Raw genomic sequence first — 24980 nt, forward strand, 5'->3', positions numbered from 1 at the left:
TGGAGCTGGTTTGAGGGCACAATAAGTAAGGGATAAGGTTTCAAACGAAGCTCCAAGGCCACATAAAAACCAATGGTTTTTATTTGTATCATCAACAGGGCTACCGATAGCGACTAGCTGATCACATATGGATTTGAATTTTGCACCAAACTTTGAAACAAAAGATGATCCTTTTTGAAGTTAACGCAGGCTATCACGAAGAATGTCCATACGTTTTTTAGAATCTTGTCGATAAACAACTTGAAGAGCATTCCATACTTCGTGAGTTGTGGTAAGACCTAGGGTTTTGGCCATTACAACTTCAGTGAGAGAAGCTTGAATGATGAGAAAAGCTTTTTGATCTGCTTCGAGCCATAAGGCGTACGCAGGGTTTGGGGCAGAAACACCAGTAGCATTAGGGGCTGAAGTTTTTGAAGGGGCAACTATGGTGCCATCGATGTGGCCCGATAGTTTTTGATATGCGAGAACGGTGAGAAGTTGATTACGCCATAGTAAATAATTTGTGGGGGATAGTTTGACAGTGATCATGTGGAGAATGGTGTTAAGAGAAAGAGAAGAAGAATCAGAAGATTGGTTGCCGTCAATCATAGTGAGAGGAAAAAGAGACCTAATATGATACCATATAAGGCGTATAAAGTTCACCTTAAAAGATTTCCTTGTATTCAATACTATATATAATACAGAGAATACAAAGATAACATAACAAAATATGCTAAAATATAGAGACTAGATAAATACAATAAATAACTATGATTTATCGCTAATAAAAGAACTAACATATTGCATGGTCTATACAAAGTTCACACCAATATAACCTTCTTCAAGTAACATCTAACAATATCTTAGACCAAAAGCAGTTACAATAAACTAAAAGTGGTGGAAACTATAAATATATAATAAACTAAAAAGAAATGGTAAATATAAATTAAAAACTGTTCATAATCACAAAAAGAAATCAAAATAATATAAAATAGTCAAAAAGTCATGTCTGTAATCATCAACTTTTTAAGTGCGGATAAAATTCCCCCGTCAGATTTGCATGATTAGATAAATTATATTGTAGAGGCACTTATTGCTTCGTCTTCTTGCTTCACTGGTTGTTGACGAAGGGACTTCACTGGTTGTTGACGAAGGGACTGGGATTCGATTTGGTCATCCTCACCATCTTCACAAAATCGATCCTTAGGCGGCGTTCGGTAGCGGAATCTTCGATTTATGAACCATTGACCAGTCTATCGATTTCATCTAAACGCAGGACTCAGCTACCACAACATCGAAATTACAACTAAATATGTTCGCAAATCAGCAGTGAATAATTCTTTTATAAAGCATTAGGCTTTATTCGATTTCCTGGTACTAATTTCTATTCGAGTTCCTAGTACTCATCAAAAAAAGATATTGCAAGGTTAGCATCTCTTTCCCTGTAATTTTACATATCGAAATTTCCGAACATGTTGTGGTTCATCAATTTTTTCGCATCTCAATTGGTGAACTGCAATTATAAATTTTGAGTTCAATTTCAAGCTTAACATCTATTTTGACCAAACAATCTGCAATGTATCTTTGATAAATTGGGATTGTCAATGGTATATTTGTTAGTAATGGGATTAGAAATTTCAAATTAAAACCCAAAACAAATGTGTGATGGTCAATGGTGTTGGGGACGTTTTGTTTGTGGCTAATCTCTATGCTTAGTTTGTTAGCTACTTAGGTTAGTGATTTGATATCTTTGGCCTAATATTGCTTAGTTTTTCCACGTGATTGTGTTGTATCTGTCATCTTGTACCTTCCCAACTTGTTGGTTCTTTGTTTTCAATATATTTTAGCTGTTAATGATTTTGATTTATAATTTTGGGAACAAAATCGATTTTGGTTGATGATTTTGATTTTCATCTTGTTCAAGATTTCTGCTGGTTTTTGTTATAAACTGCAACTTTTCATTATAAACCTTTTAATTTCATTTTGATGCAGTTATGCCTAATCATCAATCAAGTGTTTGACCATTCTGAATTTTGGGTTTCCAAAGTACCAATCCCATTGGAATTAGTTGTAGGTTTGGGGGTTTGGGTTTCCAAAGTTCCAATCCTTTTGAAATATTGATGTTTTGAACTCTGTCATTAAGATCACATGGGAAAACCACAGTAAAAATCTTCCTTTCCCTGACTTTCTATGTTAAGTTGTTTTTTGTGGTTAATTTGGTATTACTCTTTACATTTTATCCGGATCTTTTTTTTTGTGCTGTCCCTGACGAAAATTCCTGGTTAGTTAATGTGTTTGGCTTTATATATCATCAGTGAACCTCATCACCCTTTGTGCCTTTTCAGTTGTTACAATCTGTTTTCTTGAAAACTTTTGTCAGAAACAAACGAATCATGTGGTCCCTAGAAAAGTTTGCTCACTTAGGAATTCCTCTGGAAGATATATTACAAGCAACAAACAACTTCGCTGATGAATATATGATTAGGCGTGGTGGTTCTGGACAAATCTACAAAGGAGTGCTCATTGGGGCTGCAGGCTCTGTCACTGTCGTATTCAAGCGGCTTCGTAGAGCATTTGGCCAAGGATCATCAGAGTTCTGGGAAGAGATTATGGTTCTTTCTGAATGTAGACATGAAAATATCATAAACTTTGTTGGCTTCTGTGATGAGGGGAACGAGATGATCCTTGTCTACGAGTTTGCAAAAAATGGAAGCCTCGACCTACATTTACATAGTGCTAACCTCACTTGGTTGAAGCGCCTCCAAATTTGCCTTGGTGCAGCTCGTGGCTTAAGTTATCTTCATAATCCTACAGAAACCCAGCTGAGAATTATTCATGGTGACTTGAATAGCGCAAATATTCTTTTAGACAAAAGTTGGCATGCAAAGATAGCTGATTTTGGCTTATCTACAATTGATCCGCAACTCAGTGAATTTGTTACCAATCCCATTGGTACATTTGGCTATGTGGATCCTCAATACATTGAAACTGGTGTTCTAACAAAAGAGTCGGACATATACTCTTTTGGGATGGTATTAATGGAAGTTCTTTGTGGAAGACTAGTAAATGAAAAGGGGAAACCGCTTCTTGGTGCTATGGTACACCAGTATTATAAAGAAGGAAAACTTATGGAAATCATAGATCCAATTCTAAGAAAACAAATGAGCGCAGATTCCTTGGATCTTTTTTCTGCTATTGCATATCAATGCCTTAAAAGAGAACGCAAGGAACGCCCGTCGATCATTGAGGTTGTGGAAAAGCTTGAGCAGGTTTTGGAGCTTCAACATAAATTTGAGGAGGCGTTAGCACATCAACAAGTAAGTTGCTATATACATTGACTACTCATTTTCGATCGTTATTTCATCAATAGTTCATTTAAACATCTATATGCACTATATAAATGATCACGTGCAAAATTTTATAATGGGGTGTTGGGGAGTTGTAAATTTAATTACTACCCGCATTTCAACTCTTATACTTGCGGCAACAAATTAAATTTATTCTTTGTATTTAATTTTTGGAGGCAGTCACACAATTCAAACAGTGTAAAATTTGAACTACCATGTAAACCTTAACAAACTACACAAAATCATATGACTTAAAAATGTGAAGAATAGAGAAAGTACAACTAAACACTTAGATTGTGTTGAGTGGGCATAAGTAGTTTATTATTTAATGTAATTTGGTGTTGAATAAGACTATTGAAGTAGGTTATAAAGTTTTCTTTTAAATAAATATTTAAGATAACTTCTTAATAATTTTATTACATTTTTTCCCACAAGTTTGCAAATACATCTTAAATGCTCATTTTTCGCTAAAAATATACATATAAATATATATTATAGTTTTTATTTTAGGAGAGACCAAAACTTTTCGTTATGATGGTGTTCATTTCAAATTTTTTTTTTTAACACCCTTACCAAATAGAAATATAATAAGAGATCAAAATAACGCATATTATAGTTTGACTTTAACTTTTTTTTTTTTTTTTTTTTTTTTTTTTTTTTTTTTTTCGTTCTTTCTAAATTTTAGAGTAATTAACATTCCAAATAAATTTTACTAAAAGGACCATAATTATTTATTTATTATTTTAAAAATTATACTTCAAAACAAATTTTAAATCTCATTAAAAAAACATTGTAATCAAGAATAATCACATTTATTTGAATAAGGTTTCATACCCAATTACTTTAAATTTTAATAATATATCCAAATATCATTTATGTTATGTTATATTTTTCATCTAACTTATTATCTAATTTTTTCTTTATTACTTTATTACTTAGTTAATTAGCGACATCTTGTTTATTAGACACTAATTTTTTTTTTTTTGCTAAAAGCTATATTGTCAGCTCATACACTAAACACAAACTTAATAGTATGGATAAATTACCTTAATCTCTGTACTTATATATGCTGAAAATTGGTTAGGGTTTAAAATTTTCCTACATCCACACCTCTAAGTATTTGTGAACCTTAAACATTTGTATTTATTTTATAGGACAAGAGTAATTACTCCGTAAATGTTAAATGTTGTATGCAATTTTCTTTGAATTGGCCCCAAGAAACCCTAGTGTTTTCATTAAAAATCTTTTAGAGATCTAATGTAAAAAAAGAACACATATAATAAGACTATTTTTGCAATTTACTCTTAAAGTTTAAATTATTTAAGTTTTTACCCAATCAAATTAAGTGTTGAGAAGTTCGCATATTTGTTTTTTTATAGGATGATGAAACCTTTGACAAAATTTTGATATACAAAAATAGGATCGGTCCTGGGGATTTAAATATGTTTAAATGCGCAGAACGAACCAGAAAAAAGCTCTTACCACTATATATATATATATATATATATATATATATATATATATATATATATATATATAAGGTTCAGGTTCATTTGAGACCATTCTAATTTTGTGAGACCGTGAGATCAAATCTAAAAATAATTTTAAAATGCAAAATAAATGGAAAAATCCAAAAATTCTTTTTTTAAATATTATTTTCGGAACTTGAATTAACTAAAAAAAATAAAAAAAATAAAAAAAAATTCTATTTTTTTTGAAAAATACGTCAAATATTCTAAATAGAATATTACACTGTACATATTCTAAAAATAATTTTAAAATGCAAAATAAATGGAAAAATCAAAAAATTCTTTTTTTAAATATTATTTTGGGAACATGAATTAACTAAAAAAAATAAAAAATAAATAAAAAAATGCGTCTCACGGTCTCACAATTTATAGGTGATCTCAAATGAACCTAACCCTATATATATATATATATATATATATATATATATATATATATATATATATATATATATATATATATATATAACATAAAAAGTTGGGCCTTTACATTTGCCCACTTTGCACCCTCAACACCCTCGTTTACAAAAACAATACAAAAAAATCAATCAAAAGTAAAAGCAAAAGCAGGCAGTTAGGCATGAGGCCCACAACATACTATCAAACACCTTGCAAACCACTTTCAAACTTGTCATCTCATTATCGTCGTTGTAAAATTTCCCATGCCAATCTATATATCTATCTTCTATAGGGACCACAATTTATAAAAACATATTATTAGTTTATATATATATATATATATATATATATATATATATATATATATATATATATATATATATATATATATTCGAATTCAAATTATTGAATTTGTACGTTTAATGCATTAAATTAAATACTTATTATTATTTAAATGCTATATATTTTAATAATTATATAATAATTAAATTATAATCTATTGTATTCATGTTAATATTGTATTAAAAATTAATTAACTATAAATAAAGAAAATAATTTTTTTAGTTATAAAATGTTTCTTAACGTATCAAGAGAGATCGTATATGAATGAATATAGACACTACAATGAGAGTAATTATAAAAAGGGAAATTTTGTATATGGCATTTTAAGCATCAAAATATCATATATATGCTCAACTTAATTTGTAAGTATCATATTTATTCTTCATAAACTTTCAAAATATCATATTTTCCCAAATCGTTTTTTTTAACATTTTTAAAATATTATAATCATTTTAAAATATTATTTTTATCGTTAACTACAATACCCTCTATATAAATCTATGTTTGAAATACTATAAATATCATCATAAACTATTAAATTATTATATTTACCCTGATTATTATTTTAATTTTAATAAATTCATAAATATCAATACATAAGATCAGACTCAAAACTCTAGCAAAATTCAAACTAAGCCATTTAAAAAGAATTCGAATGATTTCTATTTCATCATTGCTCAAAATCACAAAAATAATTTATGACACCAAAACACCAAAACGGTTTATAAAACCAAAATGGCGTTTGCTTATGTTTCTATTTCAAGCTTGATTTCATAAAGTAGGTTTTTGTTTCAAGATTTTGGGAGTATATGGTATTTAGGTTAGCTCCAAGTGAAAACAGGGTGTATATATATATATATATATATATATATATATATATATATATATATATATATATATAATGTGAATTAGAAAAAATATTTATGTACTAACTTTCTTTTTATAAATATTAGGTTGCAGATAATTTGAAAGACAATCGAGAAGGTGAAGAGGACTTCAAGGTACTGAAATTCAAAACTTAAACATAATTATCATAACCCTTTTTCTTCTTTCCTTCAAAAATACTATAAGTCGAATTCTCAAAGTGAGGTATTGGGTCCAAAACCAACCATATTTCATTGAACTTGGGGGTAGTTGTGTTGTGAGGTTTCGAGGGTACCCATGGGAAATTCATTAGTAGCAAAACAAGTGTAGTTTTTATTGTAGAAAATTAGTTTAATACTTCTTAAATTTTAATGAGATATTTAACAGCTAATTAATCATTACTAATTAGTTAAAATCTTAGTAAAAGTACAAAATCTTATAATATAATATAATAATACTCTAATACAAAGTAAAAAGTTGCATTCAAAATAATAGTTACTCAAAACATCCCATTGTTTTAAATTCTAATCATTTAATTTTATTAATTTTCTAATTTGATAAATTATATGATTTTTTTTCTTTTATTTTGTTTTATTTTTATATAATAAAATAATAAAAAATCAAATCAATATCTATCGATGTTCATTTTAATTAACTTTCTTTATATTAATTTTTTTTGTTTCTATTTTTCAAAATAAAACATTCACGTGGATGTCTATGATTGAACACAAAATAGTCAAAGTAAACCTTCAATTATGCAATTCAAGAGTACAAATCAAGATCCTTATAGACATTTTTTTATGTGTATACATCATATTATATGGGGTTTAATTTGTTTCATTTAAACTAAGAATCAAACGGACACAAAAAGTATTTGTTTTGGAAGCCTTGAATGTGCAAGTCATTTTTAACAAGGAGAAAAACAACTCATGGCTCCTACTACTACCAAGATGAATCAATGTATAACTTATACTTCAACCAAGAACAAGCAAGACAAAATTCATATCCACTTATGAATAAAATTCCAAATGAATTTCTTTCATATGTTACAGTTATAGAAAATATGGTAGGAGATGAAAATTGTGGATTCCAAGTAATAGTTGTTTCCTTTGATCATGGTGAAAATTATTGGCGTCAATTTCAGTCGGATTTACACAAGTTATTGTCGTATCTACTTGGTCACAAATTTCATAAAACTAGATTAAGAAAATTTCAATTAGTGATTTGTATTGTTTTAAATGTCACCATAAATCACTTCATACTCTTTAGGGTGTGCTACTAAGTCGTCGTAAATCCGAATATTCTTCACTATGACTGAGGCAAACAAATGTTCGAAAATCCACAACAATAACATTTTCTACATGTGTGCGTGTGTGATTTATGGATGAACGTTGATAGATTTTGATTGATTTCATTATTTATTACAATACAAAAAATTAAATAAGAATAGGAATAATAAGAATAATAAAATAAAATAAAAGTAAAATATCACATAATTTGTCAAAATAAAAGAGAATTTAAAATGATTAGAATTCTTTTAAGATGATGAGATGTTTGAATGATTAAAATGGAAACGTGGTCTATTTGGTAAAAGAATTATTAAAGAATTAAAGAAATTTATTGATTACACCCAACTCAACTTTAGCTTTGTGTGAAATAAATAACAACATATCCTATTTATATTGAAACCTGAAGTTGTGAAAAAATAAAGAAACTTTCTATGTCATCCCACTTTTCAAATCAGAATTTTCATTTTTAAACCATAATAGAACAACTCAAAAACCTGTTTTTCCTTAAAAGATCATGGTCATACATTCATTTAAAACATCGTTACAATATAATAAAGAGTTTAATGGAAATCTTAAAACATAATTGCTTCCTCAATACGAGTACAATCACATTGGAGCCTTTCCGCGATCAGAGGAATTAAGAGGAATCAACTGAATAACATTAATTTTACAGCTATAAACCAAAATTTAGTGAGTTTCCCAAAATACCACATATAACAATATACATACAATGCATAAAAATAATGGCGTTCATCACAAAGCTGGACCGTCATTTGGTCTTCAGGATAAAGTTGGTCCGTCCTGAGTATTTTGGCCTCAACACAAAAATTGGACCGGCCTCAACTTTTAAACTTATAATATGTTGACATATAATAGGAAAACAATAAACAATCCAACAACAATAAGCAAAAGACTAAATTTTTCTGCTTACCTAACAACATACTATAGTATATCTACATCCTAACATACATGTGACACATACTGTAATATATGGTACAATGATAAAAACTCATCTGAATATACTTTCATGACTATCAAATAAGATTGGCCGGTCAAAAGAGTTGGGAGACTGGACCATTTTGAAATATAGCCTTGCTGAAATCCAACAACCAAGAAACGTGTCTATAATAGACACATCTCCCGTAAGTAGACCCATCAATAATTTTAACTGGAATTAATGACTAATCTAGTATCTATAGGTTCATAATGGCTACAAATATAATCAGTTATTACTTGACGTAATCTGGACGACTATGTGTGTAACTTCAATGCTTCCTTTCCTTATAAGTATCCCTCCAAAACTTCTAGAGCTTCGCTAATGAGATTACATAATAAGAAATCGAATCATGACGAACCAAGATCTCGAGAGGGAGAGAGATTCTTGAAAGTGAAAAGGTGCAAGGAAGGAGTGAGGGTGGTCCTTTATTTATAGGGATGGAAATCATTGGACGCGCCACACCCTAGAAGGGATGTGCAGTGCACTTGTTGCAGGCCTGTCATTTTTTAATTGGTGGTGGTTGGTTGGCTAGTGGCATTTAATGTCGCCAACTGCCCTCATTGTCGTCAGGTTTCTGCCATTTTCTCACTAACTCTAGATAATTGTAACTTTCTCATACGAGTTCCGTCTTTGATGTTCTTTATCTCCATGGGTTTGTAATTCTGTCTACTACAACTTTCATGTTGAGCAATTTCACTAAAGCACAATACATTTTTACTTTATATTTTATAGACTAAAGCTTCTTCTTATAAAATATTTAAAATGAAAACAGGGTGTTACACCTTTTGAAAAGGAAACAAAAAAACCTAAAAATGTAACAGAATATGTTTTCCAGGAAGCCCAAAAATCAATCAAGCTTAGTGTTCATAGAATGGAGGTAGGTTGTCCTTCGGCTTTCCTTCGGAGATTAGGTAAGGGATGAAGAAGTCCAGCTGATTGGAGGGTTTCCCACTTATTTCGTTGACACACGACACATTCTCGGATAAAAACATGGATGGTAGCCTTCCAATCCAACCCTTCCAATAAAAATCACTACGTATCTGTTCCATCGCCTTATGTACCCCTTCATGAGTGGCATTATGAACCATTGAAACCACTTCATCTACTAGTGGAGAGCTGGATTTTAAATATACCTACCCGTCATGAATGATCAACCAGTCTTTAACAACCTACTTGTTGTCCTCATTTCCGTCAATTATCCTTCTTCGCAACTCCCGGAGTTCATCATCTGTTTCAATTTCAACGCATTAGAGTGTAGAATATTTTTGGTTGCAAATCTAACATCAAAAAGAGTTCTCCAGTCTCATTTTGTTCCTCTTTTCCTTGATAGTGCATCGGTGGCTCAGTTTAACGACCCTGCTCTATATTCGATAGTAAAGTCAAACCCAAGTAATTTGTTGATGCAATGTTGTTGTGGAGAGGTGGTTAGCCATTGGTCAAGCAAGAACCGGAGGCTATAGTGGTCGATTTTGATCAAAAAGTGTCGAGCCCATAGGCAGGGCAGCCAATGAGCCACCGCTTTGGCCAACCCAATTAGCTTATGTTCATAGGTTGGAAGTTTTTGATGACGATCAACCAATTTACGACTGAAGAAAGCCTTCTGCAATATGACACCAATTCCACTAAGTGATACATCACACTCAAGGATAAAAGCTGCTATGAAATCTGGAAACGCAAGAACTGGGGAATTGGAGAGCGCTTCGTTCAACTGATTAAAGGCGAGTTTGGACTCGAGACTAAACGCAAAACTCTTACGACATAACATACCCGTCAACGGAATCGCGATAACCCTGTGGTCCTTGATAAACTTACAATAGTACCCCGTTAACCCGTACAACGTTCGAATGTTGTGTGGTTTTGGCCAATCACAAATGGCTTCAATCTTTATTTGATCGACTGCCACCCCGTTTTCATGAACAATGTGCCCCAAATAAGCTACTTCTCGGCTTCCAAAAGTACATTTCGTTTGCTTCAAATATAAATTGTGCCTGCAATAGCTCAAAAACGATTCGAAGACATAGAGGGGCTATTCACTAAAATATCATCAAAAAAAAAATGAGAACACACTTATGTAGATACGCATGAAATACTTCGTTTATCAAGATTTGGAATGTGGAGGGGGCATTGGATAACTAGAAGGGCATTACCAGAAATTCAAAATGTCCATGGTGAGTGCGAAATGCAGTTTTCTCAATATCAGGCTGGAACATGAGTACCAGATGGTATCCCAGTGTTAGATCCAACTTGGTGAAGACTGAAACACCATGCAACTCATCGAGGAGCTCTTCAACCATAGGTATCAGGAATTTATCTTTCACTGTTTTTGAGTTGAGCTCCCTGTAATCCATGCAGAAACGCTACATTTTTTCATGTTTTTTTGGCTAGTAGTATGGGTGAGGAAAACAGTGATTGTCTAGGTCTGATAGTTCCACTTCTCAACATCTCTGTGCATTGCTTTTCTATTTTGTCCTTGAGAAGATGAGGGTACTGGTAAGGACGGACAGCTACCGGTTTGGTGTCGGCTTTGAGACGGATACGGTGGGCATAGGACCGAGAGGGAGGCATCCCTTGTGGCGTTTTAAAAATATTTTCAAATTCATCCAAAAGTTCGTCTAAATTTTGTTCTAGGCTATCGTTCTAGGTGAGCACTGCCAAGCTTGTTGCGTCGGAGGACTCGCCAAACCATTTAATATTCTTCCTTTTAACCGTGAACTCCATTTCCCGGACCATAAAATCTCATAATATCTTTCCGAGTTGTTGTAGCCACCGGATCCCCAAGACTATATCAAACCCTTCCAAGGGGATGGCAAACATAGGTGCACTGAATTCAAACCCCTGTACTTCTACTGAAAAGTCCTTGCTAATTCCACTACTAGTCATTCGACCACCGTCAAGTAATGCATCTCGGAGCCCGGGTTGGTGTTGGATTGGCACACCTAGCTGTTCCACTGCCTTCCTTGCTATGAAATTGTGGGTGCTCTCACTGGCTAGAAGTACCCAAGAAACCCCATTATGGATCTTATCCCGAACCTGAAAGGTTTGGTCCGTCTTGTCGCCTCTTATTGCATTTAATGAAATTACAGGAGTATCTGATCGCATTTAATGAAATTATGGTAAAAAAGTGATTAGCTTTTTTCTCCTACGCTTGTATGGATTGTCGGACTAGACCGTCACGATTCTTCTCTAGATTGGTTCACCAAAGGACCCAATCCAGACCTTATGGTGGGCTAATCAATTTGTCCGACTACGTTGTTGAACCAACATGTTTGATCTTTCTCGACCTCTTTTTATCCGTCAGAATGCTTTGCATCATTCCCTTATTGCAAAAGACTTGTTATTGAGTTTCGTTTATCCTTATTGTCACAAATGTTGCCAATTGACTTGTTGCACTCAGGATAAACTGAGAAAAATGAGATACCTTTGCTGATTATTGGTGGCTAGTTTTCAGGGTTTCTGCTTGATATGCATATAGGAACGAATTATTTAGAATGGATCATGCCAACATGACTAAACAAATCATTTATAACTTAGACACCATACAACCAACTAGCTAGATATGATGGATAAACATTAGATCCCATAAGATCAACCTTTTAAACATTCCTTTCGTAGACATTATCAACATCTGTTTCTTTATCATTTGTCGGTGATGTTTGATTCCCATCACCCTATTTTTCTTGGAAATTTTGGTCTTTACTCTGGGAATCATATATAGATCTAAGATATGGGCAAAATATGTGTCGTAAACAATATCTGATTTGTAGACGATACCTACATCAAAGATGAGATTCGAATGATAGACAAGACTAGTATTACACTATTATGATCTAAACTAGTCTCAAAACCATTGTCATCGGTGAGACCATCATCAATAGGCAACGTATCAAATTTTCTTGTGATTTGGGTGGCTAAAAATTGTTTATTATTACGTCGCACTCACCGTCTATCTGTGACTGTGAGGTTTAAAACTGATATGTTCTTAAGGGCATTCACTATCGTATTTTTGTAAAAGTTCCTTAATGCTAATTAAGACTTAACATGTTATCTATTATTTTTCATACATGGATGGACCGGTTTATGGTCATAGAGTGATTCCAAACACATACCAGATCTCACAAAGAAATTATATATATATATATATATATATATATATATATATATATATATATATATATATATATATATATTCCTCTTGATCTTGTTTATAATTTACAATATCCTTTAGTTTCAGGTTTTTTTTTTTTATTTTATTATTTTTTTTTTTTATTTTTTTATTTTTTATCAATATTGTTTATTTTAAATAGTTTAATTTATTAGAAATATACTTAAAATATAAAATAATTTACACCATTACAGAAGGTTATAGTCGATAATTCTAAAATGAGACAAATATTAAATATATATGATATGTCAAAATGGAGGCGAAGTTACACTTTGGAGGAGCTACGTTATCTTAGCTAATGGAAATATATAATTATAAAATTGAACACTAGTTCTAAATTTAAAAAAAGAAAAAGAAAACGAGAGAGAAAATGTACAAAAAAAAAAAATGAACGGGAAACTAGAAAGCACATTTTGTAACGAAGTAGGGATTCATCAAATAGACTGTGCATGCATTTATAACTAGTAGTATATTTTTGATCATAGGAATTGAAGTAAAACAGCATAAGGCATGAGGAAATTTAAGATAAAGCAAAAATTTGCAAGACAACTAGCTAGTTTCTATGGATCTTTTGAGTTTTCTGAAATGATAAAAAAAATATCTTTGAGTTATATGTGATCCTCATGTGTGTAGTAATATTATAATAAGCGGGAAATTTAACTTTTATTTTCCACTACACCGACACTCAATGTTGCAGGTGAAAAACATGGATCATATGAAAATCCCACTAGAAGATATAAAGTCAGCAACTTATAATTTTCACGATGATTATAAAATTGGAATTGGTGGATTTGGGAAAGTTTACAAAGCAAAACTCTTCCATTTCGATTTTAGAAAATATGTTAAACAAGGTGGATATAAGACAGTTTCTACGGTGGAACTCTCAAGCTACCAAAGAACACAAAGCACTGTTGCTATTAAGCGGTTAGATAGGAATTCAGGGCAAGGAACTGGGGAATTCTTGCAAGAAATCTCTGTGCTCCCTTACTTTACACACAAAAACCTTGTCACACTTGTTGGATTTTGTGATGAAGATCATGAACGTATTCTTGTGTATGAGTATGCCTCGAATGGGAGTCTTGATAGTCATATTGAAAATAATGATATTCATACATGGACAACACGTCTTCAGATTTGCCTGGATGCTGCCTATGGGCTCGACTTTCTCCATAATGGTGTTGGAGAACATCATAGGATAATACATCGAGATATAAAAAGTTCCAACATTCTATTAGGGAGAAACTACATAGGCATGATTAGTGACTTTGGGTTGTCAAGAATTAGCCCCGCAAATCTGCAAGCGACCTTTCTCATGACTCAAGCTGCTGGCACACTCGCGTATATTGATCCAGAGTATGTCTTGACAAGTACGCTGACAAAGGAGTCTGATGTTTATTCGTTTGGAGTGGTTTTGTTCGAAGCATTGACTGGAAGACTGGCTCGATTCCAATTGTCCAAAGATTACCCAGAACTTCTACCTCAGATGGCTAAACGTTGCTTCCAGCAGAAAAAAGTGAACACGATTATCGATTTGAAGTTCAAGAAAGAATTTGAGAAACTTGGCTCTTCCATTATAGATGATGAAACCTGCCCAGATTCCGTAATGATATTTGCAACAATTGCATATAAATGCTGCCAAGGAAAGCGAGTGGACCGGCCCACAATGGCTGATGTCGTGAAAGAACTTGAGAGAGCATTCAAGTCTCATGTAAGTCATTCATTTTGTTGGTAACATAGATTTCTGGTAAAAAGCTAATATTAGTGTTTGGCAAATTCTGATTATACCTATAGTTAAATCTGTTGTGGAAGTAATTTATCAAAAACTCTTTATTTAGAGTAAATTACACGAATGGTCCCTATGGTTTAGGGTAATTTGCACGCTTAGTCCCTAACTTAATTTTTGAACTCGGAAGGTCCCTACTGTTTGTTTTTGTTACGCGCTTGGTCCCTTTCTTACCTAAAAGGACTATTTTGTCATTAATTTTTTAATTTCTTTAAATAAACACACCCCCAACCCCACCCCCTCACCTTACCTTACCTACCTCATCATTTTTCTCTATTTAAATAATAGTCTTTTTAGGTAAGATAGGGACCAAACGCGTAACAAAAACAAATTGTAGGGACCAAACGTGTAACAAAAACAAACAGTAGGGACCTTCCGAGTTAAAAAAATAAGTTAGGGACCAAGCGTGCAAATTACCCAAAACCATAGGGACCATTCGTGTAATTTACTCCTTTATTTAATTCAATAAATAAGGAGGAAGTAACTTGTCAAAAAATTCTTATTAAGTCAATATGTTTTTCTAATATTATTCTATCTAAACATTTAAAATAGCTTAGGTGTCAAACCACAATGAGTCAATAAGCACTTTAAATAAGTAATCTCAAACACCCCTTAAATCGGAAACAAGAATGGATACATAATATTACAAGGCTTACAGTTATCTTTTCGTAATTTATGCAGGTGAAGGGAGTGGAATCCCTTAGAACGACACTAGATGATGTTATGTCTGCTACAAACAATTTCCATGATATAAAAGACCAAGGACCACTGGGGGAGGTGTACTATGGGGAACTTTCTCACTTCAGTGGACATAACACGGTAACCATAAAGCGGCTCCATCGTTCGGTGGATTCATATGGAGAAGAATTTTGTAAGGTGATTGCTAGCCTTTGTAGGTATAACCATGAGAATGTTGTTCCAGTTATAGGATTTTGTGAAGAGAAGGGTGAGAGGATCGTTGTTTTTGAGCACATGGTTAAAGGAAGTGTAAAACAGCATCTGACCAATAATAGTCTAACATGGAAACAACGGCTCAAGATATGTGTTGATGCTGCACATGGGTTAGCTTACATTCATAGTCATACTGAAATCGATCAACAGTTGATTCATGGTGACATGAAAAGCAGTAGCATTCTTCTTAGGGACGATTGGAAAGCTGCGATTTCTGACTTCATCATATTCAAAGGTGCAGGCAGTTTAGGCTATCTTGATCCACTCTATATGACTACAGGCTCCATAACACAGAAATCAGACGTGTATTCTTTTGGGGTTATTTTATTTGAGATCTTATCTGGGAGATCGGCAGTTGAAAGGATCAAAACTGATCAGAAACAACAGCTTCGTGAACTCCCAAATGATGAGGCTCAACTGAAAAGTGCAAGACCGACAGTTGAAGACGAGCGAGTGGTGTTTCTTGCACAGTTGGCAGCAAAAAGCTTCAAAACCCAAAAAATACAAGATATTATCTTTCATGCTATAAAACAACAAATTGAACCACAATCGTTGGAGATATTTTCAACCATTGCCTATCAATGCTTGATGGAACAACATGAGGATCGACCAACAATGGCTAAAGTTGTAGAGGAACTTGAAAAAGCCTTCAATTGCCAGGTAAGTTCACCTTGACGAGTAGAGAAACTAATGAGCCTTCTTTTAATAGCAAGATTCAGCAAACTGCTTTGCATGCAGTTATAATGTTTTCATCTTTCACACATACACAGGATGAGTGGGAATGGGAGCAAAATCTGCCAACAGATTATAAGAAAATAATCCAAATGTCAAAATATCCGGTGCCCTCCACTATCTCAAAGAAGGATCTCCATTCCCTATTTTCTTCAGGAATCCTCCTTAACAACGAAAAAGTGGTGACTCAATCTCTTTTACCATTATATATGTTTTCCTCATTCGAAATATACATCGATAGACTATAGTCAATAATTCCATGTGTTGGTTTTCCTTGGAATATCTCTTCACTACCATATATAGCATACATGCCTGCCAGAAAAAGAAGATAATATAATAGCACTATAATCAAAATTTTGCATCTAGGAATCATTTACACAACATAGGCTTTTATTTACATATCAAGGAAAAACCACTGTGGGTATTATGTTTTCTTCAAATGAAAGGAATGTTTTTTTTTTTTTCTAGATGATCTTGCAAGCTCAATGCAGCACTGATAAATGATATCTAATATAATCTAATCTCAAAGAAGGTAAAGGTGATTGAAAAACAACTCAAGGCTCATCAGAGGTAGAAACATGAGATCCAAACTCCAAACAAGCAACAATATTGATAAATAACCAGCCATCAATATTATACAAGAAACAAACTAATCATTCCATGCAAGATATAATATATATCAGGACAGAAAGTAACCATTTAGATAAATAACTTATCATTCTCACTGTCTTCTAATCCTCTCGACATCTTCTCTCAACATTCCATGCCTTTTCATAATATAATTAATGCTCTCCGACTCATTTTTAATTTCAATTTTTGCTCATCTTTTATGGCAACAGTGGTTTTCAATAAGCATGGATGGATCAAGAAATGAAATGATACCGGCCAAAAGATTTTCATACAATGATGTTTCTTCTCTGAAGTGGAGATCCATTCAAAAATCAAGGTTCTGTCTACTTTATGTGATTACCACCACTTTCTATTAACTTTTTAAGTCAAGTGATACATGTCACTTAACTTAAAATCATTCTGTTTGGAGTGAACTCTAGCATAAAAATTTCTACTTCTTTTATGAAGTGGAACGTTTGCATCAAATCCATGAGGTTAAAACCTAGCTAGAGTGCATGAGCTTGCTTCGGGAACCACAAGTTTTATAAGTGACTGTACTAAGATATGGTGGAAAACATGTTGGGCTTGGGATCTAAACTTCTAATGAAGTGATAGAAATTCCCTTAGTTTTGTCAAATCTATGTTGAAGTAGAATTCACATTTTTGACTTGAGCCAACGAGTTTTAACAACAAATTTCAAAATATGGGGGCTTGTTTTGTAGTTTTTCTCATCTTATGGGCACATAATTTGGTGGTCTTTTGAGATGTGGAAAATGAAACTGCTGTGCTATGATGATGTGTATATGTGTTTAGTGTTTACAAAAGGAATAATTAGAAAAGAAACAAGAAAATGAAGAACCAAAATTTGCTTCTCATTTTACTTGTGGGGGAACAAAGAAAAGAGGAGAATAATGGAAATGGCAAATCTCAAAAACTCTCCGTAACTAACCTGATACACATTATTAAGCTGCAGCCAAACAAAAACAAACGCTTGAAAAAGACAAAAGTACCCTTATTCACTAAAGATCTTTTGACTTTATTTGGACCTTTTGACCAATTTGTAAGCCACAAATTAAACCCACAGAAACATATATTTATTAGAATCATAGTCTAACATGTAAATTATGAGAAACTACCAACACTTGCTCCTTTTTACAATCTATCAATATGTTGGATAGCATACGATTTTCTGAATCGTAATATGTTTGTGCAGATTTCCAAAGGTCGCAAAGATCTTGGACATCTCAAATCTTAATATTGGAGTTCAGATAAATGCTGAGTTCTTAACTCCAGAGACGATGTATGGAGCTTACCTAGTTTTCAAGTTTTATGATCGAAGAAAGGTTTCCAACAGGCCGATATACATAAACCTTAAATATAAAAAGGCGGGTGAAACCTTAAATGCATATTTTGCAGAGTGGAAAGAAGGTGGAAGTCAGTGGTTGAGAGTTGAATTATTTCGGTTTCAGAGTGATCACAGAAGTACTGATTTTGAATTTCTACTAGAAAGCTTTTCAAAGTATTATTGTGGCATAGGGGGAATATTTGTTGAAGGCATAGAGTTTAACGCCATTCCAATGGTAAATCAAATAGTTAGTGTACCTCTCTTCTTTTTTGTATTTATTTTGGGGAAATTTGTACAAAAATATCATAACGTGGTCATCTAATTGTCTATAGGTGGACTTAGAAAAAAATAAAAAATTGAAGGATGGAACAAACATGGGAGGAGTCTTGAAAACAAAGTTGGAGATGGACTCAGCAGAACAAATGATAGCCGATAATAAAGAAATTATTAAGAGGTCTGGAAACAATGTCCAAAATGCCTCCAATGTAGAGCTGTGCTTACTTCTTTTCAAAGGAGTTCTAATTGACAATGGTGAAAAGGTCTGATGTTTTTCTTTTTCTTAACACAAAATTTGAAAAATTAATTACATATTCTTGTGGTATCATAATGATAAGCGTGTAACTCTATGATGAACAGTTATTCTCCCTAAGTGAAGTCAACGGGAAGAGATGTCATATGCTACCTGCAAAAGCAATTATATACAACTCTTCAAGTATAAAGTTGTGCAACCCTCCAACCGAATCCAGGTTTACTTTATTACTCCTTTCATCTTAGGTTTACTTTAGCAGATTTCATGGAATCACTTAAATTTATAAGACTTAATTAATGTAGGTGCAGATTTGAAGAGGTTGTTGAGATTCTATCTCACCAGGATTTTCGTATCAAATGTGACATTGAGACCAAAATGCTCTCATCAGATACAACCTATGCTTGTTTCCTTGTGTTCAAACTTTCAAAAAAATATCGTGGGCTCAAGTGCCCAGTGAAAGCACGTGATCTAGTACCTCATAGAAAGGAAAGAACCAAAATCATTTCTTTCAGGTACCCAAACACAGTGAATTTAGACAAAATCAAATGGATTCCAGAACAGAGAGAAGATGGATGGATGGAGGTTGAAGTGTGGGAATTTAACGTTGATAGCACGCATAATGATGAGTTTGTTCCTATGGATTTGAAACTGACATGTTATGAAGAAAATATGTCTGGTCTTATTGTGTATGGCATTGAGTTCCGTCCTATAGCATAAGTGTATATTAAGTAACATTTATACATGTTCTTCTAAGTGTATGGTAATCTGTTATTACATCTTTTGTGCTTTTATATTAACTTAATAAAGGCTCAATAGAAGATAGTTCCTCAATACTATGCAGCGCATAGCTAGTTGCATGTCTATACAAGACAAGATAAACTTCTTTTTATAAGAGGGAAAATTACAAAGTAAAAGAAAATACACACAAGAGCTATAGCATTTGTTTTTTTTGTTTATATGGCATCAAAAGTTACAGGGGTGCAATACTATTAATAACCAGAAAACATACCAGTAGAAGTAATGTAATCCTCAAGTGGACATACATGATGATCATCTTAGCTGGAGGAAGCAAAACAACCATACCAACGATTTTCATATACCATGAACAAACCCTTCATCAACCACTCCAAAAGCAGGTTCGCGCTCTTAATTAGAACCCAGATGCAGACAAACGGATGAGTGTTAGCCATAACTTTCAACCCACTTGTATACAATTGATATCGATCTTTCACAGGTAAGGTCATTCATTTTCAAAAGATCCTCTCTCTCTCTCTCTCTCTCTCTCTCTCTCTCTCTCTCTTCAAGACATTATTAAAAAAGAAAGGTTTTAAACAATGCTGGATTGTATAGCTACTTGGAATTTAGTAATGAAAATGGTGCAAAAGATTTTGACTATGAAGAGATAGAAGTTTGGTCCAAGTGGTTCTGTTGATTATTCCCATGGAAAAGAGACTTCATTTATAATGAAAAAGCTACCTGGCTTCCCATTCTTTGTCTTCCTTGTTCTTTCCCATAATTGTTGGGCAATTTGGTAAATTTCTCATTCCCTTTACTCTATCGATTCTGATGACCCTAATCTTTCTTTTGGTCGTATCTGCACCCACTTCCGCATTAAATTTTTATCAATTCCGTGATTAATATAGAGCTTGATGGGGCTAAGATTTAAGTCCAATCACATTCCCATTAATATCTCTTGACTTCATAATCGGCCTCCTATCTGTTGTATTCCTCCACGTATTTTGGGCTCTTGGAATACTTTTGTACTCGGCAGCCCAGCCCGTGAGCCCGGTAATGAGGAGTCCATCTGCTCCCAAGATAGTCCCAACTCCCAAGTTCCAAGTAGAGTGCACAATACAAAGTGGTTTTTTGACAACCAAATGGAGAAAACCAGAACCGGTTTTGAAATAACCGAACTTGTTAGAACTGAACCGTCCGTTTGGAACTGGTTTTTACCCGATTTACACAAAACGAACAAAACAAATAGAACCGGTTAAAAAACAAGAAAAAAAAAAAACAACAATTTTTTTTTTTTACAAATTTCACCTTCCAATAAATATCGAACCCATTATGAGCAAAACCAGTTTTCTATAAACGATTCTAAAAAAATCAGTTTTTTTTTTTAACTAGAATAAGTTTAAAACTTGTGTTTGTGTAGTATATGTGCATAAGAGACGCGAGACAACCCCCGCATGGAGGTGGGTATGGCAGGGCTTTGACTAGTTAATAGGTCCATCAAGCCATGCATGTGGGCTTCATACAAACTCATTTTTTTAGGTGTGCTCAGGCCTTAATCGGGCTATACATAGTATTTTCCTAGAGTTAGTTGAAGGATATTTTGTATAATCAGAGGTATATAATAAGATCATACTTTCATTCATTTATACTCTTTTACGTTTGATAGTTTTGGGTCTTATATACCATGGTAAAATTCTAAACGATGGTAATTATTCATGAACATATATATATATATATATATATATATATATATATATATATATATATATATATATGAAAGACCTATATGTATACAAAGTACATAGGTGAATAAATAAGTATTGAATAAAAGACATCACTTCTGAAGGAGTATAAAAGACATTATTTATAGTTAAATAATGGTGTACCCATGTCGGTTATTAAATAAAGAGGGGATATCGACCACAGATTGGGTAAAAACAAAAACAACAATAAAAGGCCTAATAAGGAGAAATGACCACATCGAACCGGTTATATCCAACCCGGTCGATAAAAGAATAACCAACAACCGTCAAAAATAAACCCGAGAGACAATCCTAAGGCACAACGTATAAAAAGCAACACACAAGGCATGACCTCTAAGCCAATTCAAAATATGCTAGCATTCTATGAGATTGACATTTTGTGACATTGACATTCTGTCAGAATTGTATTGCATGAGAATGATTTTATACAAGGAGCCTTTCTCATCAGGTCTTCAAGCCATTCTTCAAGCCATTTCTATCACAAATTCATTGTCAAATACTTTATAGTGATACACTTGTAACAAGTGCACATTAAACATATAATTAATTAACTACAAATTCTATCAGAATAAAGCAATAATATTCTTATATAATAAACTATTCTTTTAGAATGGAAATATTATAAAAAGGTAAACAAGGTCAAAGCTATGATCAGCCCATATGTCTGTTTGCTTCAACATCATAAACATAAGGAAAAGTCACTTTGCTTCAACATCAAATCTATGGTCAGGATAGATGTTTGCTTCAACATTATAAACATAGATTGAATCATCAATACTTCTAGCTACAAGTTCTCTACCATCAAAAAATGGTAATTTCTGAAAAAAATAAAAAATTACAAAAACCCAACTCAGAAAATGTAATCAAAGATCAATAAAGTTCATGTAAACTTACCAGCATCTCCTCATTAACCGGTGATTCCATCACTAACCATGAATACAATCTGAGACTGTTATATTTCTCTTTGGCGTTTCATCAAACACTTTAAGGGCGCTCCTAAAAATGTTCTATCATAAATGAATTGATATAGCAAACAAAATTATATGTATCATGTGAATGAAGTAATCCTACGAAACATGATCCCATTACCACCATCAATATAATAAAGTAATAAACATATGTTTCATAATCATACATTCTTGAAAAAATAAAACAAAAGCAAAAGTTTAAACATATACATTATAGCATAGCCTATACCAACGTGGGTGGCTAAAAATCACAATCATCACATATATATACAAAGGTTTAAAGGCAAGCAATCTATCTACCCCTTCTAGAAAAATCTAAATTGACCGACTTTACTGTGATTTCCCATCTTTTTAGAATTCAATTGTTATAATGTTTGTTGCGATGTGTATGTGATAACAGTTTCTGTACCATGTTTGGCAAGTGCGCTATTAATATTTACAAACAAAGAAATTGGCACCAAGCAATATGAAAAACCACATACGACTATAACAAAGGAATCAGATTGATGAATGAAGAAAAAAAAAACAAATGATATAATAAGAAAAACCTTCGATTCTCTTTTTGCTTTGCGAGGATCAAATCACCCATTCTTTTTAGCATTTCAAGGATTGATGCGATGATTATTATGTTGTTCCTTTTTTATGGCATCATCGAGGATGTGTGAAGATCGGCGGCAATGATTGATGCGACATAGAGGCCGACGGAATGATGGACTGTGTGAAGGTCGGGGCAATTGTAGGGTTTTTTCTACAGGAGGTTTTGACTTTGACATCCCATATTTAAAGGGATAATAAATATACCAATTATCTACCATAATTAAATATGCAAAGATTACTATAATACCCTTAAATGATTTATTTAATTATTTATTATTTCCTAAATTCCTATGGTGCATTCATGCACACAATAGTTACTAAAAACATTTGAACCTAGCTCTCTCTCTCTCTCTCTCTCTATATATATATATATATATATATATATATATATATATATATATATATATACACACACAGAGAGAGAGAGGGAAATTAAATATCCTTCTACTTTTTGTTCCTACAAATCCTCCTACCAAATTAAATAGTGACATGTATAATATTTAATGCCCATTTAATGAAATTTTATGATATTTTAATAAACTAATATGACATATGTCGTTATTTAATTAGATAGAAGGATTTGTAGGAACAAAAGTAGAAGAATATTTAATTTCTCAGATATATATATATATATATATATATATATATATATATATATATATATATATATATATATATATATATATATATATATATATAGGTAAAGGTTCAAATGAGAACCAAAAAAGGTTAAGAACCGTAAGAACCTCTAATTTTAGATGTTTATAAAGGGTTTAGGGTTTAGGGTTTAGTGTTTAGGGTGTTTATAAAGGGTTTAGGGTTTATGGTTTAGGGTTTAGGGGTTAGGGTTAAGGGTTTGGGGTTTAGGGTTTAGGGTGTTTATAAAGGGATTAGGGTTTAGGGGTTAGGGGTTAGGGTTTAGGGTTTAGGGTTTAAGGTTTAGGGTTTAGGGTTTAGGGTTACCCTAAACCCTTTATAGACATCTAAAGTTAGAGGTTCTTACGGTTATTAACCTTTTTTGGTTTTCATTTGAACCACTCCCTATATATATATATATATATATATATATATATATATATATATATATATATATATAGTACCCCATAGAAAGGAAAGAACCAAATCATTTCTTTCACTCACCCAAGCACAGTGAATTTGGACAAAATCAAATGGATTCTAGAACAGAGAGAAGATGGATGGATGGAGGTTATAGTGTGGGAAACTATGTTTGATAACACTCATAATGATGAGTATATTCCTCTGGATTTGAAACTGACTTGTTATGAAGGAAATATGTCTGGTCTTATTGTGTATGGCATTGAGTTCCGTCTTATAGCATAAGTGTATATTAAGTAATATTTATACATGTTCTTCTAAGTGTATGGTAACTGTTATTACATCTTTTGTACTTTTATATTAACTTAATAAAGGCTCAATAGAAGATAGTTCCTCAATACTATGCAGTGCATAGCTAGTTGCATGTCTATACAAGACGAGATAAACTTCTTTTTTTAAGAGGGAATATTACAAAGTAAAAGAAAATACACACAAGAGCTACAGCATTTGTTTTTTGTTTTATATATATGGCATCAAAAGTTACAGGGGTGAAATACTATTAATAGCCAGAAAACATACCAGTAGAATAAATGTAATCCTAAAGTGGACATACATGATGATCATCTTAGCTGGAGGAAGCAAAACAACCATACCAATGATTTTCATATACCATGAACAAAGCCTTCATCAACCACTCCAAAAACAGGTTCGTGCTCTTAGAACCCAGATGCTGACTACCGGATGAGTGTTAGCCATAACTTTCAACCCACTTGTATACAATTGATATCTTTCACAATTAAGGTCATTCAGTTTCAAAAGACCCTCTATCTATATTCAAGACATTATTAAAAAAGGAAGGTTTTAACCAATGCTGGATTATATAGCTCTACTTGGGTGACCTATATGTACTCTTGGAATTTGGTAATGAAAATGGTGCAAAAGATTGTGAAGAGATAGAAGTTTGGTCCAAGTGATTCTGTTGATTATTCCCATGGAAAACAGATTTC

The 24980-nt window shown here is 32.7% G+C and overlaps 1 protein-coding gene across 3 annotated transcripts; it reads left to right on the forward strand.

Moving 5' to 3' along the window:
* The first annotated feature begins 1057 nt into the window (after positions 1-1057).
* On the forward strand, positions 1058-19685 carry LOC145052634 (uncharacterized). 3 transcript variants are annotated; one of them, XM_079000481.1, is made up of 11 exons: positions 1058-1405; positions 2360-3296; positions 6547-6594; positions 13603-14613; positions 15370-16299; positions 16410-16553; positions 17211-17317; positions 18194-18560; positions 18658-18864; positions 18962-19071; positions 19157-19685. In XM_079000481.1, exons 2-11 carry the CDS (start codon positions 2373-2375, stop codon positions 19569-19571), a joined length of 4263 nt encoding a protein of 1420 aa, XP_078856607.1. In that variant the 5' UTR covers positions 1058-1405; positions 2360-2372; the 3' UTR covers positions 19572-19685. The 3 variants fall into 3 exon arrangements, with proteins under 3 accessions (XP_078856607.1, XP_078856609.1, XP_078856608.1); XM_079000483.1 differs by having other exon boundaries at positions 19163-19685; XM_079000482.1 differs by having other exon boundaries at positions 16410-16550.
* Positions 19686-24980: the final 5295 nt, after the last annotated feature.

The sequence above is a fragment of the Lactuca serriola genome, chromosome 5, assembly GCF_051521515.1.
Source record: "Lactuca serriola cultivar US96UC23 chromosome 5, Lser_US96UC23_V15, whole genome shotgun sequence".
NCBI lineage: Eukaryota > Viridiplantae > Streptophyta > Magnoliopsida > Asterales > Asteraceae > Lactuca > Lactuca serriola.